The 14380-nt window shown below is 29.0% G+C and overlaps 1 protein-coding gene across 2 annotated transcripts in view; it reads left to right on the top strand.

Annotated features, from left to right (window-relative positions):
* Window positions 1-12991, top strand: part of LOC136091578 (melatonin receptor type 1B-B-like) — a 33444-nt gene extending 20453 nt beyond the window's left edge. Inside the window, exons 1-4 of one of the 2 annotated variants that reach the window (XM_065819270.1) lie at window positions 365-2269; window positions 2380-2498; window positions 2606-2673; window positions 11852-12991. In XM_065819270.1, the coding sequence (XP_065675342.1) occupies window positions 2638-2673; window positions 11852-12865 (1050 nt within the window). In that variant the 5' untranslated portion in view covers window positions 365-2269; window positions 2380-2498; window positions 2606-2637 and the 3' untranslated portion in view covers window positions 12866-12991. Of the gene's footprint in view, window positions 1-364; window positions 2270-2379; window positions 2499-2605; window positions 2674-11851 lie in introns of those variants that run through there. The other variant, XM_065819271.1, reaches the window with a different exon arrangement.
* The last annotated feature ends 1389 nt before the right edge of the window (window positions 12992-14380 follow it).

Below are 14380 nucleotides of genomic sequence, written 5' to 3'. Positions count from 1 at the left end.
CATGGTTATAAAATGTCAAGATTTAGCTAGTTTAACTAGGCCTGTTAGTACACTTATATTATGGTTTCTTCGTTTTTTTATTAGTTCATATAATATTTTCAAAATCAAATATGTGGAAAGGAGCTGTTTGGAATGAAGATCTACAAGGAGAATGTAATTCCGGAAAGTTCTAGAATATTTAATGACGTTAGAGATTTAATAACTTTAATAGTTTTTACCAATAATAATTGTAATTATGTTTTTGCGGTGATTTATGACGGTGTTTTGAAGGTTATTTTAGGAAAAGCATAGAGTATATATATTGAGGAAAAATTTGTAAATAAGAGAGTTTTAGTTAGGAGAAAAGATTATTGTTTATTGATTTAATTTATCTGTTTATTGATTTGTTGATTAAGAGAAAAAACTACAAGCTAACCGGGCATGGAACCAAGTATGAGATTATTTGAAATGTTTTAGACGTATGATGGCACTTCTGATGCTGCTGTTTGGATTCAACGAACGAAAGTGATTGCTGAAATTCAGAACTTAAAGCTTGAACTACTTTTTCCAATTCTTCTCAGAGAAGCTGCTTATGCAGTGTACGATGCTTTAACCGCGGAAGATAAAAAAGATGTTGTGGAAGTCGAGCGTGTGTTATTAACGGCGTTTTCTGTAGATGCCTATACTGCATATGAACTGTTTACAAAACGAAAATTATGTGACGGAGAAAAAGCCGACGTGTTTTTGGCTGATTTAAGACAATTAGCCTATCTTGCTAAATTATCAGAGGAGTCTGTGCGTTTGGCGTTTGTTGTGGGTTTGCCAGAAGTTTTATCATCAAGATTTCGAGCCGTAATGGACCCGATTGATATAATGTTACCCAGAGTGAAAGCTGCTTTGAACTGTGCAAATGTGATTGACAGTGACGCTGTTGGCGCTGTATTTAGACGCCATGCTACAAAAACCGCGTTAGTGTGTTACAACTGCAAAGGTTTGAATCACATTGCAAAGAATTGTTTGCTTGCGAAGAACTTGTCACCAAAGACTGTTAGATGTTTTAAATGTGGTGAGGAAGGACACATTGCATCGAAATGCTGGAAGCTGCAGGGAATCGTAGCTACGAAGGCTGAATCTATTTCCGATATAAACCAAAGAACTAGACATTTCGGAGTGAATCGAACGTTAAACTTTGTTCGTAAAGCAATTCCGACTGCTACTGAAAACGATGTTCGAAATGTGATAAAAAGTTGCAAACCATGTCAGTCAATAGATCCAGCGCCAATACGGTGGGAAAAAGGGAAATTGGATGTAGAAAGAAACCACCGTACGATCAAGAGAATAGCAGAACGATCGAAAATGTCGATACCGGAAGCACTATATTGGTACAATGTCTCAGCCGACAAAAATGGTGCAAGTCCGATGGGCAAAATATACAGTTATACCATTGGTGTGAAAGGATTGGGAAAAGAGAATCTTCCTGCGCAAAATGTCACGAACAAGAGGTTTCGAATCGGCGATAAAGTCTGGCTGAAACCACCAAATGCGAGGTGCTATACAAAGTGGCAACCAGCTACGATAACTCGGAATGCGTCGAAACAAATCGTAGAAGTGAACGGCATTCCGTGTCATGTGAAACACGTTAGACCTCGAAATGATACTCAGTCCTGCATTATCCCTGATGTAGAAATAGAGATGAATACCGAAACTGGTCTAGAGAACGCTAAAAATCAAGGAGAGCAAGTTAAAGATGTATTAGAGACGAACGAGGAAAATGTCGAAGCTGAAGATAGACCCCAAGAAATCGACATGCTTTTGCGACGGAGTGGTCGGGAACGGCGCATGCCTTCGAAATACTTTGATTGCTATTTGGATGATCCGTAAGGATCAACGAGGAGTGTAATTCCGGAAAGTTCTAGAATATTTAATGACGTGAGAGATTTAATAACTTTAATAGTTTTTACCAATAATAATTGTAAATATGTTTTTGCGGTGATTTATGACGGTGTTTTGAAGGTTATTTTAGGAAAAGCATAGAGAATATATATTGAGGAAAAATTTGTAAATAAGAGAGTTTTAGTTAGGAGAAAAGATTATTGTTTATTGATTTAATTTATCTGTTTATTGATTTGTTGATTAAGAGAAAAAACTACAGAGAAGAAGGTGTACTTCCACTTAATTGGATTAGTGATAAAACTGTTTTTTGGCCTCCAGGATTCAAAGCATTGACTGTACTAAAATGCTGAGAAGAATTGGCTTAATTTTCCACAAATCAAAACTAAATTCTCTTCAGGTATTACATCTATATATTACAATTATTATTATTTAAATAATTTTGTTAGGAAGAGTTATTTTGTTGATACAAAATATATAACTATTCACATAACTATTTCAATTCCACAGAAAGCAAACAGGATTGTGAAAAATTTGAATTTACAACTACCAAAGAAAAATGTTATAATGAGAATGTCTATTTACGAAAAAGAAAACAAAACAAAGAGAATTTCCTGATTATTTCCCAAGTAGGTATTAGTTTTATGTTCTTGGATTTTATAAATTTCAATTTTTATACCTAAAAACAAAAATGTTTTTGTAATTTATACCATAAATTAGAAATTATATTTTACAGGTTCAATTATCAAAGATTTAGATGAAGTGTCAATGCACCTGACCTCCAGTTGTTCATTGATCAAATCTGTAGGTATATATATATATATATATATATATATATATATATATATATATATATATATATAAACAACTTTTAAATGTATTCTACAAAATAGAGTGCTCAATGTTTTTAAAAGAACAGAGCAATTATGTATTAGTTGAAAATCACTTAACAAAAATTTTTTTTCATTTTACACTGTGTTTCATCAATAAAGACTCATCAGAAATGCTTTTACACTGTGCTTCATCAATAAAGACTCATCATTTCTGATGAGTCTTTATTGAAGAAACTCAGTGTAAAATGAAAAAAAATTTTGTTGAGTGACTTTCTACTAATATATATATATATATAAATTTTCCCCTGAAAGTGCAAGTGATTATTAAAAATTGCTCCAGCAAATGCATGCTATTTAACATGAAAAATGACATTATTAGAAGATATTTGTATAGATTTTATTCAATTATATGTAGATTTTATTTAATTATTTGTAGATATTCAATTATATGTAAATATATGTAATATTTAAATATATTTTTCAATAAAACAATTTTAATCTTTTACTTTAATAATACTATTTTAACTAAACTAAACTGAAAATGTTTTAAATAGTCTAAGTATAGACTATGAGTAGATTTAATATCCATAATATACCTTAATAATGTAATAGAAAAGTGCAACAGCGCTATTGGACATACTATTGGGCATACTACGTTTTGATGGTGATCTCAGTTTTTATCAACGGTTTCTGTGATTACAAAACGTTTTTTAACAGCCTGTTTAACGTTGATAAATTAACGTTAAAAAAACTGTCATTCTTAACGTTGTTTCAACATAAATTCAACGTTATTGTAACGTTTTTTTGCGTCGAATCAACGTTGAAATAACGTTTGAACCTAACATTGATTTAACGTTGAAAAAAACTTTCATTCTAAATGTTAAATCAACATTTTGAGTTCGTGTTGCTATGCGAATTCATGCACAGTGTATTGAACAACATCAACTTTTATTGGTATCAGTGCAGTCTGTCATATATTCAATTTTCTAACACCAATATTTTTATTAAATGTTGATGAAGCAACTTTATTACAAAAGTGTGACGAATTCCAAAGCAAATATTTAGATATAATAGGCCCTTGTCTTTCAATTCAATTTATTAATATTTATCATCTAGTTTTACCTCAACTAACTCAAGCATGGACTGCTCACCAATTATGTAAGGAAATAATGTGCAAATATGGAGTGCTAGAATGCAACCTAACGGAAGTATTACAGCAATGTTTTATTCTTTACAATTCCTGTCACTTCTGCGTCAGCTCAAAGGTCATTTAGCAAATTAAAAATAATAATAAATTATTTAAGAAACAAGATGACCAAAACTCGACTCCGACATTTATCGCTAATACCAATTGAAAACAAACCGCATCAAGCCTGGATTTAAACGAAGTCATTAATACTTTTGCGAAAACTAAAGCTAGGAAAAATTTTAAAATATAATTGTTATTTAGACAGTTGGTAGGCCCAACCTTTATATAATAAACCCTTTAATCTTCTTTATTTCATTTTATTAGCCAAACCTACACCAAGTATTCATTACAATTTATGTTGTTACTGTTAAATATTTTTATTACCTGCCCTGAAGTGCACAAGAGCTTAATTAGCTTAGCATATTTAAAGTATTTGTATATTTCATAATTTTATTTAATAAAACCTAAGTAGTTTACATAGCAGTGGAGCCCCATTTTTTAATTTGCCCCCGGGCCCTTGGTTACCAAGCTACGCCACTGTATACTGTGCGCAATGAAACAATCCTAAAAAAATTTGATCATATATACTTAAATATGCTTATTTTTGTGTAAACTTGAGCATATTTTTAAGGTGTACTTACTAAAAACTTTGCTTTGAGAAAACGCAAAAATGAAAGCAAAAATAATCAATAAGTCACAAAAAACTCAAATTCCTTTTTGAATGGGAGAATCTTCTTCTTCAGTTGATTTTATTCAAATAAGCCTTTCTTGTATGCTTTTAGGATATTCCTCCATTTAAAACTTTGAGTAAAAACTTTGCTTGAGCTGTTTTTGTTTACAGATATCAGAAATTGTTTAAGATGCATCATTGAATTCAATGAAATAAGATAAAACTGGAGAAGCTATAACTTAGTTGTTGTAAATTAATCTATGTAGTAACATTAAAACCCCGGGTAAGCAATGTAATGTAAACTTTGCAAACTAATCCATGAAGTAAAATCAATTATTTAAGTGATAATCAATATTGTTATCTGCATTCCATAATTTTATACGATTCACAGTTCTCTGACAATACGTAAATACCATTTTATTACTGTTATGAAGTTTTACAATCCTATTCATTGATGAATGGCCTTTTTTCCAATTTTTTTTTTTTTTTCTTTAAACAGCGCATGCCATAAATAATACTGCAACATATGCTAAATACTGCTTCATATGGTTTTTGAAGTATTTATTTGGTTGCACGAGATCAACATAGAACATATTTGAACTATATGTAAAAGCCTTTAAAGTAAAAGTCCTTGAAAGTAAAAAGATTTCGTACAATACAAACAAGCAAAACTACAAGCTTTAGAGAATCTGTGCTTTTAAATGGAATCAACACTCGTACAAAAAAGTTGTAGAAGATTCAAATGATTACAATTTTATTATAAACTAAAATACTATAAACTTCAAATTGTTAAAAAGTTTATGTTTACCTTTAGGCTAAAGGCAAATATAAACTTTTTAGACTTTAGCCTAAAAGTAAACATAATATTATAGTACTTTAGTTTATAGTAAAATTGTTATCATTTGAATCTTCTACAACTTTTTTGTTCGAGTTTTGATTGCCTTTAAAATCACATATTCTCTAAAGTTAGCGGTTTTGCTTGTTTGTAATGTATTTTTGTTCAAATTATTTACAATTTACTTAGTTGCTAAGGTTAATTACCTTGTTTGATAGTGTTTAGAAAACAAGTTGTTTAATATTGAGTTTTAAATTGAACAAAAAAAAATTAATTATATCATGAGAAAGAGAATTAAATTCTACATAAAATTACGATAAGCGACGCGTTGCTACAAAATTGCAATGTTTAAAGTTCAATTATTTTCATTATTATAATAGCCTCAACACTAAAAATCGATTTTTAAAGATGTTAAAGACATTAAGAAAAAATACAATAAGTAAATAAGAATTGCTTGAAAATCGCTATTAAGCTAGCTAGTCGCTCGCTAGCAGCTGGCTCGTTTCCCACCGGGAATGAATGTGATAAAATAGTTATGAAAAGCTCTAAATAGTATATAAATACATAAATAGATGTAAATAATCTATAAATATATGCTGGTATGAAATTTTCTCAATACAAAAAAATTTGGTATTTTTAATATAAGACATTACACAGCCGGCATATCTACGCTGTTTCAATGTTGAAATTTGGTTGAAGCGTTGTTTCAACGTTGTTTAACTATGTCACAACGTTAAAACAACTTTACGGTTTAAACGTTGTTTATTTAACGTTGTTTCAACGTTAAATCAACATTGACAAAAAAACTCAATTATAAAAAAACCGTACTTTAAGTTGGTGCTTAAAGTAAAATTAGTTATAGCGTAAAAAGTAATTAAAATAATATTTTAGTATAATGTGCAACACAGAGGTGTTTATGAGTGAAACTTTTAATTTTTAATTTTCATAAACGTTTTATTTAGTATTCAAATTTCTGCTCGTTATTACGATAAAAGAAATTAATGGCTTATTTAAGAAACTGGCGAAAATGCCACTCTAATATTCTCGCGCTTACAGAATCTTCTTGTAGTGAAGAAGAGAAACTCAAGAGAAATAATAACAATTCAAAATTTACACAAAATATCAGTAAAGTAGAAGAAGACAAAAATTTGGAAAGCGATTATGAAAGTGAAGAATTTCTTAATGGTTATTTGTCTCAAAGTGACAATGGCATTGTACTTTTTTCAGAAGAAATTTAAAAAAAGATACTTCACCTAATCATAAACTGGCAAAATGGGCAGTAGAGCATTGCTGTTCATTCGAATGTGTAAACGAGCTGTTAGCTATACTGATAGCAGAAGCCTTCTGCTTTCTGCAGAAACAGCTTTTAGTATACCAGTCTTAAGACTAAAGTAATAGTATTGACCACCACACTTACTTTCGACATTAACTGATTTTGGAGTCAAGAAAAGTTCTTTTATCTTTCGGCAGACGATAAAAGAATTTCTCAGAAGGGCATCGTCTGCCGAAAGTAAAAGGCTTTAAAGTCTTTAAAGGGCTTTCACATACAGCACAAGTATGTTCTATGTTGATCTCGTGCCACCAAATAAATATTTCTAAAACCATATGAAGCAATAGTTAGCATATGTTGCAGTATCATTTATGACATGCGCTACTTAAAGAAAAAGAAAAAAATTGGAAAAAAGGCCATTCATCATTGAATAGGATTGTAAAACTTCATAACAGTAATGAAATGGTATTTACGTATTGTCAGAGAACTGTGAATAGTATAAAATTGTGGAATGCAGATAACAATATTGATTATCACTTAAATAATTGATTTTACTTCATGGATTAGTTTGCAAAGTTTACATTACATTGTTACAACAACAAAGTTAGAGCTTCTGCAGTTTTATCTTATTTCATTGAATTCAATAATGCATCTTAAACTATTTTTGATGTCTGTAAACAAAAACAGCACAAGCAATGTTTTTACTCAAAGTTTAAAATGGGGGAATATCCTAAAAGCAGACAAGAAAGGCTTATTTGAATAAAATCAACTGAAGAAGAAGATTCCCCATTCAAAAAGGAATTTGAGTTTTTTGTGACTTATTGATTATTTTTGCTTTCATTTTTGCGTTTTCTCAAAGCAAAGTTTTCTGTAAGTACACCTTAAAAATATGCTTTTTTTACGATTGTTTCATTGTGTACAGTATATTTTCATTAGTAATTTAAAAAATCTGTTTCATAAACTCAACAAAATTGTAGATTTTTTTCTTTCTACAGGAACCATTACAATAATAATAAGTCTATAAGATATCAAGGTTAGAAAGGACAAACCCCAAAAACTTAAATTAGTAGTAAATTTCCATGAAATTCCCCACATAAAATAAAAAAAAATACAAAAAAACGAATAATTAATGCTAATATTACAGAAATTTGTTTTAACCTTATTATGTCCGATATAAACTAAACTAAAAAAAAAAAGGTAAAAAAGTTGAAAAAAAATGACTTAAAAGTCCTGCTACATATTATTGTTAACAGCCGTGTTACTGGATCCGAACCGGGTACCCAACACATATATATGTGTTGGGTACCCGGTTACATACATACATACATATGTATGTATGTATGCATGTATGTATGTATGTATGTATGTATGCATTTATGCATGTACGCATGTATGCATGTTTGCATGTATGCATGTATGCATGTATGCATGTATGCAATGTATGTATGTATGTACAGTAGTTTCTCGCTTAATTGCGCATCCCAGTTAATTGCGCGTTTAGGCCCAAAGTATTTGTGTTTCAATTTTTTGCTGAGTTTTTTGTTGAAAGTGTAATTAGATCAGAAAACGTAACTGTGTTAAGTTAAAAACTGGTTTTTATCATAAATATTTTGAGATAATGATTTTATCAGAATGTAAATAGATAAATATTTCGAATTCGAATTCGAATCGAAGTAAATGATAAATCTTGTTTTAAACAGATAATAATAAGTTTTAACGATTTATCAGTCAAGTCTCATTGAAAAAACTTTAATAAAAAAACTTCATTTCAAATATCGAAGAAAATAATGATAATGCAGTTGCTATGGATGAAGAAGAAGCTAATAATAATGAGATATACGATGGTACAGGCTTCTTAGGTATTGAATTTATACATTTATCTCTGATCGATATTGGCAAGCAATTAAAATGTCAAAAAGCTAAAGCAATTTTAAAAGTCGACAACGATAAATAATAAATAGCTACGAACCACTATCATCAAACATACGGTCAGTAGTTATGAAAACTAAACGAGAAAAGCTGCAGAATGCTTATCAGCCTACAATTCATGACTTTTTCCGTCATGCATAATATGTTTCTTAATAAAGATTTGTTTATATAGTTAATAATTTAGTCTGCTAAATTTTTTCTTATCTTTTTCTTATTTGCGCACTCCTAGTTAATTGCGCACCACAGTGCCTGTTTCAATTTGCGCAATTAAGCGAGAGACTACTGTATGTATGTATACAAGGGCAGATCTAGGATTTATGTCTCCTTTGCCCCCCCCCCCTACCAATCTCACAAACTCATCCCCTTTCATGCACAAGTACTGTCAGATGCCAAAGAAACGCCCCCTACCAATTTATCAGTTGTGAATTTTTTCCCATCCACGCGAATTCATATTCTCAATAAATTCTAACTTTACCTTATTTATTATTACCTCCCTCCATGTTTACTTTGCACACGAGAGCTTTTCCCTGGTCATTTTTATTCCTGAATAACATATAAAATAGAATTTATTATGGCAATGTGCAGTAGCGGATCAAGATTTTTTGGGGCCCAGGGCTATTTTTTACTTACCAATGCTAATTGTACCATTAAATTTTGGATGTTGGAATAAAATGTCGCATTAACATTTAATCTATTCAATTCTATTGAGGTAAGAACCCGTAAAACACCAATTAAAAAACATCAATTAAAAAAACACTGTAAAAACGCCAAATAAAAAAACAATTCTATTGTGGTGAGACCCCGTAAAACACGAACTAACAAATAGTTTTAAACAATAGCTAACAATACTAAACTACAGAGGCAGTTACAAGATTTGATCTAAAATAAATTCAAATAATACAAACAAAACTTTAACAAACAACCCATACAATCCTTTAGAATTTTTTTTTTTTTTTTAATAAATAAAGGTAACTTGCAGGTAACACATTATGAATAACTAAACCAATAAAAAAACAACTCTTAGATGGTGCTTAAAACTTTTAAATTTTGGCAATAATCATCAACTGTATAACTTAAATAAAATAAGACTGATTAATAAACAAAATATTTAACTGACAGTTATTGCTTGGCATCAAGCTTTAGGCAACATTAATCAGTTGTATTTTTTGTGGAAGTGTAGCTTATATTATAACTGACATCATGAAAAATCTATATTTTAAAAAATATATGTTTACATATACGAACATCACAACAGCAATATTATAAAATTAAGCCAGCAGTTTGTACTTTACTAAGACAGGCATATGTTTTTATAATAATACTATAAAAACGTATGCTTGCCTTATTATATATATATATATATATATATATATATATATATATATATATATATATATATATATATATATATATATATATATATATATATATATATATATATATATATATATATATATATATATATATGTATACATATATATACATACATATATATTCATACATACATATATATATATATATATATATATATATATATATATATATATATATATATATATATATATATATATATATATGTATATATACATACATATTTGTATGTATATATATACATACAAATATATATATATATATGTATATATATACATACATATTTGTATGTATATATATACATACAAATATATATATATATATATATATATATATATATATATATATATATATATATATATATATATATATATATATATATATACATACATATATACATATATTGCTGTTTGTAGTTCACTAAACCAAGCATATGTTTTTATATGAGAAAAAAAAAATTGTTTACTTTTTGCAAATTCAAAAAATTGCGGATAAAGCAACAAATTATCTTCGCTGAAGATAATTTGCTGTTTTATTGCATGATAGTATAAAGTAAATAATGCATTGAAAACTGTTGATAGCTTTCTGAATGGGTACAAGTTTATTCAACTTCAAGCTTTTGAGGTTTCTGAACAGAAATTTTGCTTAAGATGAATGCAACTTTAGTTTATACAGAAAATATAAACTTCATAAGCTAACTTATTGCAAATTTAATTCAATAGAACTAAATCGTTTTGCTCTAAAGCTGTTCGTGCATTATAACAAATGTCAGACATCATGAATAAGGCACTTAAAGAACTTTACAATGCTAATTGCAAAATCCTTATACAATTTATCGGCTTGTTTATCAATTTTTTTCAAGTTGCACAACTAACGCACAGACTTTTTCTATCTAGATCCAGATCAGATTAAGCGGATTGACCTCTTAGTTCCATACCTTTTTAGGCATAATTTAACTTTCGTTAGGTAAAGTGATTAAAATACACACCTCGCATCTAGATTAGATTAGGCCAGACTTATTTCGCCTAATTCATGAAAAAACCACTATGCCAAATCATTATTTATAACACTCCCGTGCATATCGTAGTCAAGCTTCTCGTCAGCAACGCCGTAGTTGTAAATAATAAAAAATTCCAGATGGGGTTTCAAAATGTAATGTAAATTATATCTTAATAGTAAAATAATAATTCTCCTAAGGCGGTCGCCTAATGTGCCGAACCCTAGATTCGCCCCTGGAATGTATTTATGAACGTGTATGACAATAAATCTTCATTAATTAAGCTCCTCAAGTTTGGGAAAAGTTAACTAATTTAGCAGTCCACCCAATGAAGGCGTAACCAAACCACTTTTGGTTGTTAATATACTTTGCACATTATTTTTTATTTATAATTTACTTTTTTTTAGTTTTTATCTATTGTTTAACTAATATATTTATTTATTACAATTGTATATTTTACAGAATTATATCGTCGCATGAGAATTATAGGGTTCTATCTGCATTTTTTTATGTTAAAAGAATCTAACAATTAAAGTTTTAATTAATAATTAATAATAAAAACAAACAACTTTAAAAATATTATGAATAATAATATATTTTTAATAATGAAACCATAATAACATAAACGACTTGTAATTTATAACTATAAAGAATAATAGCATTAAAACATTTTAAAATTAAATATCGAAAGTTAAGTTCTTACAACTAAAAAAATGCAGATAGAACCCTATAATTCTCATGCGACGATATGCTACATATTTTATTATAAAAAAAGTTTTGTTAAAATGTAAATAAAACTAAAATTTTATTATATTAAAATACATAGATATTATTTAAATTGTATTTTTCTCTTTTATAATTTAAAATACATGTTTCATTCTATTTTAGAATATAAAGAGCTTTTCATTAGAAAACTGGGAGCTAATTTGGTATTCATTGATTACAGTTTTAGGAATAATTGGAAATAGCGTTGTAATGATTGTTATACTTTTATCTAAAAATATTAATCGCACGTCATTGTTTCATATTGCCATATTTTCATTAGCATTTGCTGACTTTATGGTATCTTTATTAAGCTTACCAACTTATATTATGTCAACTGATACCTTTCAAAATTATCATCCTAAAAACGTTAGTGGTGATTTAATGTGTATATTTATTACCGGTTTTTCTTTACCGTATTGGTTTATTGATGCTTCAGTTTATTTACTCGTATTTATTTCAATTGAAAGATGGAACGCAATATTGTATAAAAAATGTTTATTGCTTCAATTAAAATCTACAAAGTCTAAAATTGCAACAATGGTTTTAATTTACTTCCTTGCCTTAATCACAGAATCTTTATGTGCAGCCTTTTTTGTATATGATCCGAGCAATAAGCAATTTGGAAACTTTTGTAAATATTTTTTAGACAAAACATCCGATAAAATTATTCTTACGCTCGTTATTTTTACTTTAGACACAGCAGTACCAGTTGTTATTGTTTCATTTTGTTTTTACAAAATCTCTTTGTCTCTTAAAAAAATTGGAATTTTTTTAGGAAATTCTATGAAAGTCAATAAAGTTGATATTATACATATTCGTAAAGTCAAAACAACTAAGACAATCAAAATATTAGCAGTTGCTTTTTGCATTTGTATTTTACCAAACAGAATACTTTTTCTACTCGCTTTTGAAAATGTACCAATATTGTGTTGGAATTCTTCGATCTCCCAAGTCTTTGTTTTAATGCGATTATCAAATTCTTTTATAAACCCTTTGATATTCTGCTTTCAGAGTAAGCAATTTAGAACAAATTTGTCAATGGTGTTTTACCGGTTGTATAAACGAAAATCTATAGCATCAAGTAGAGGCAAACAACAATCAAACGGTTACGAAAAGTTACCAAATATTACTTTTTAATAATAATCCGTCATTCGTAGCACTTTTTTGTTTTAAATTTTGTATAATGTAATAAACTTTATAGTCATAATATATAATGTAAATTTTTTACACTTAAATGTAAATTTAATACAGTTTTGTCCACAATTATTTTTGTTGCGTCTATGTTTTGTCCACCATAGTTTTGTTGCATGGTTGAACCTCCTCCTGCTAATTGCCATATAGAAGGACAGATACCCGGGCCAGGGAAGACGACTTCAGCTCTAAAAGGAGCATCATAAGCCGCTTTGCAGATCAAGAGTATGTGAGTTTATGAAGAATGAAGGATAATAGAGTAAAAGTCAGAAAAAGTCAAGTTAGAAAGATAGCATAGAGAAAGCGGACGGATGTTGCACTAAAAGAGTATTCTGTAAAATCTCAGTAATAATAATAATCATTTCTTGTGGATTATTAGGTTGTGGTTGAATCTTTTTGAATAAGTTGTTGACAGTACCAATAAACTCCTCGATAGGATTAAGTTAAGCGCAATAAGGTGGTAAAAACTGGACAGTACTATTACTGTCTCAAAATGCGATTTTTACAATTGATGAATGATGGAATCGATCCACTCTTTCATGCTAGCAGCATTAAGAGCCTCATCCATTACTTTAAAACTAATACTTATACTAATACTATACCGTAACTTTATTAAGTTGAATTTCCTTCCTCTCTGTGTGGAGAATATAAAGTGGGTGCTTCCCAACAATGTACATCAGTAATGTCGTGAATCGTGCAAATTAAAACCGGTTTTATCAATATAAACCAGATCAGAATTTTGCAGAAAAGAAAATGAGTGCAAAACGTGAACTTTGTTGCTATTACTTGAGATGAGTTTCTCGCAACAACGACCAATTTAAAACTTTTACAAGTATAACATATTTAAATTAGTTCTCTTTTAATTGTAGTTCTCGAGCATTTATGTTTTTCAGGCATCAATTCTGTAACGTTGATTGTATTTAATGCATTATTTGCATTAATTTATAATTCAATTTCTCTCTTTCTTTCAATATTCGTTATTATCTCGTACCGCTCTGCCACGTATTTTAGACATTGTATCCTGATGTTGTTTAAATTTTCGTATCCAGTTTTGATTCATCCTGCAGCCGTATTCAAATCTCTCGGTTAAACCAATGGAGAATTTGAGTGTCCGTTAAGAAAAAAACTCTAAATGGCGGATTTTAAAACGCAGGAAAGTATATTGGGTTCTGATAGTTCCGTTTTGACTCCGTTTATTAACCGCTCCGATAAGTTTTTCTGTTAAAATTCTTCCGTTAGCCAGCTCTGTTAACTAGTTTTCGTGATGTTTTTCTCATCGTATCTAAACGTTGCCAACAGACAATGATTTTGTTTAATTGGTAAATTGCAGCTGGTGATTTTTTTAAATGATGGTTGATGAGTAATTCTTTAAATTTAATTATAACACGCTACAATAAAATTTAAAAAGCTTGTATTTACTAAACACTTAATTTCATTTTTTTATTAAATTACTATGCTTAT

The sequence above is a fragment of the Hydra vulgaris genome, chromosome 15 (assembly GCF_038396675.1).
Source record: "Hydra vulgaris chromosome 15, alternate assembly HydraT2T_AEP".
Classification (NCBI taxonomy): Eukaryota; Metazoa; Cnidaria; class Hydrozoa; order Anthoathecata; family Hydridae; genus Hydra; species Hydra vulgaris.
This window is presented reverse-complemented; position numbering and strand designations above follow the sequence as displayed.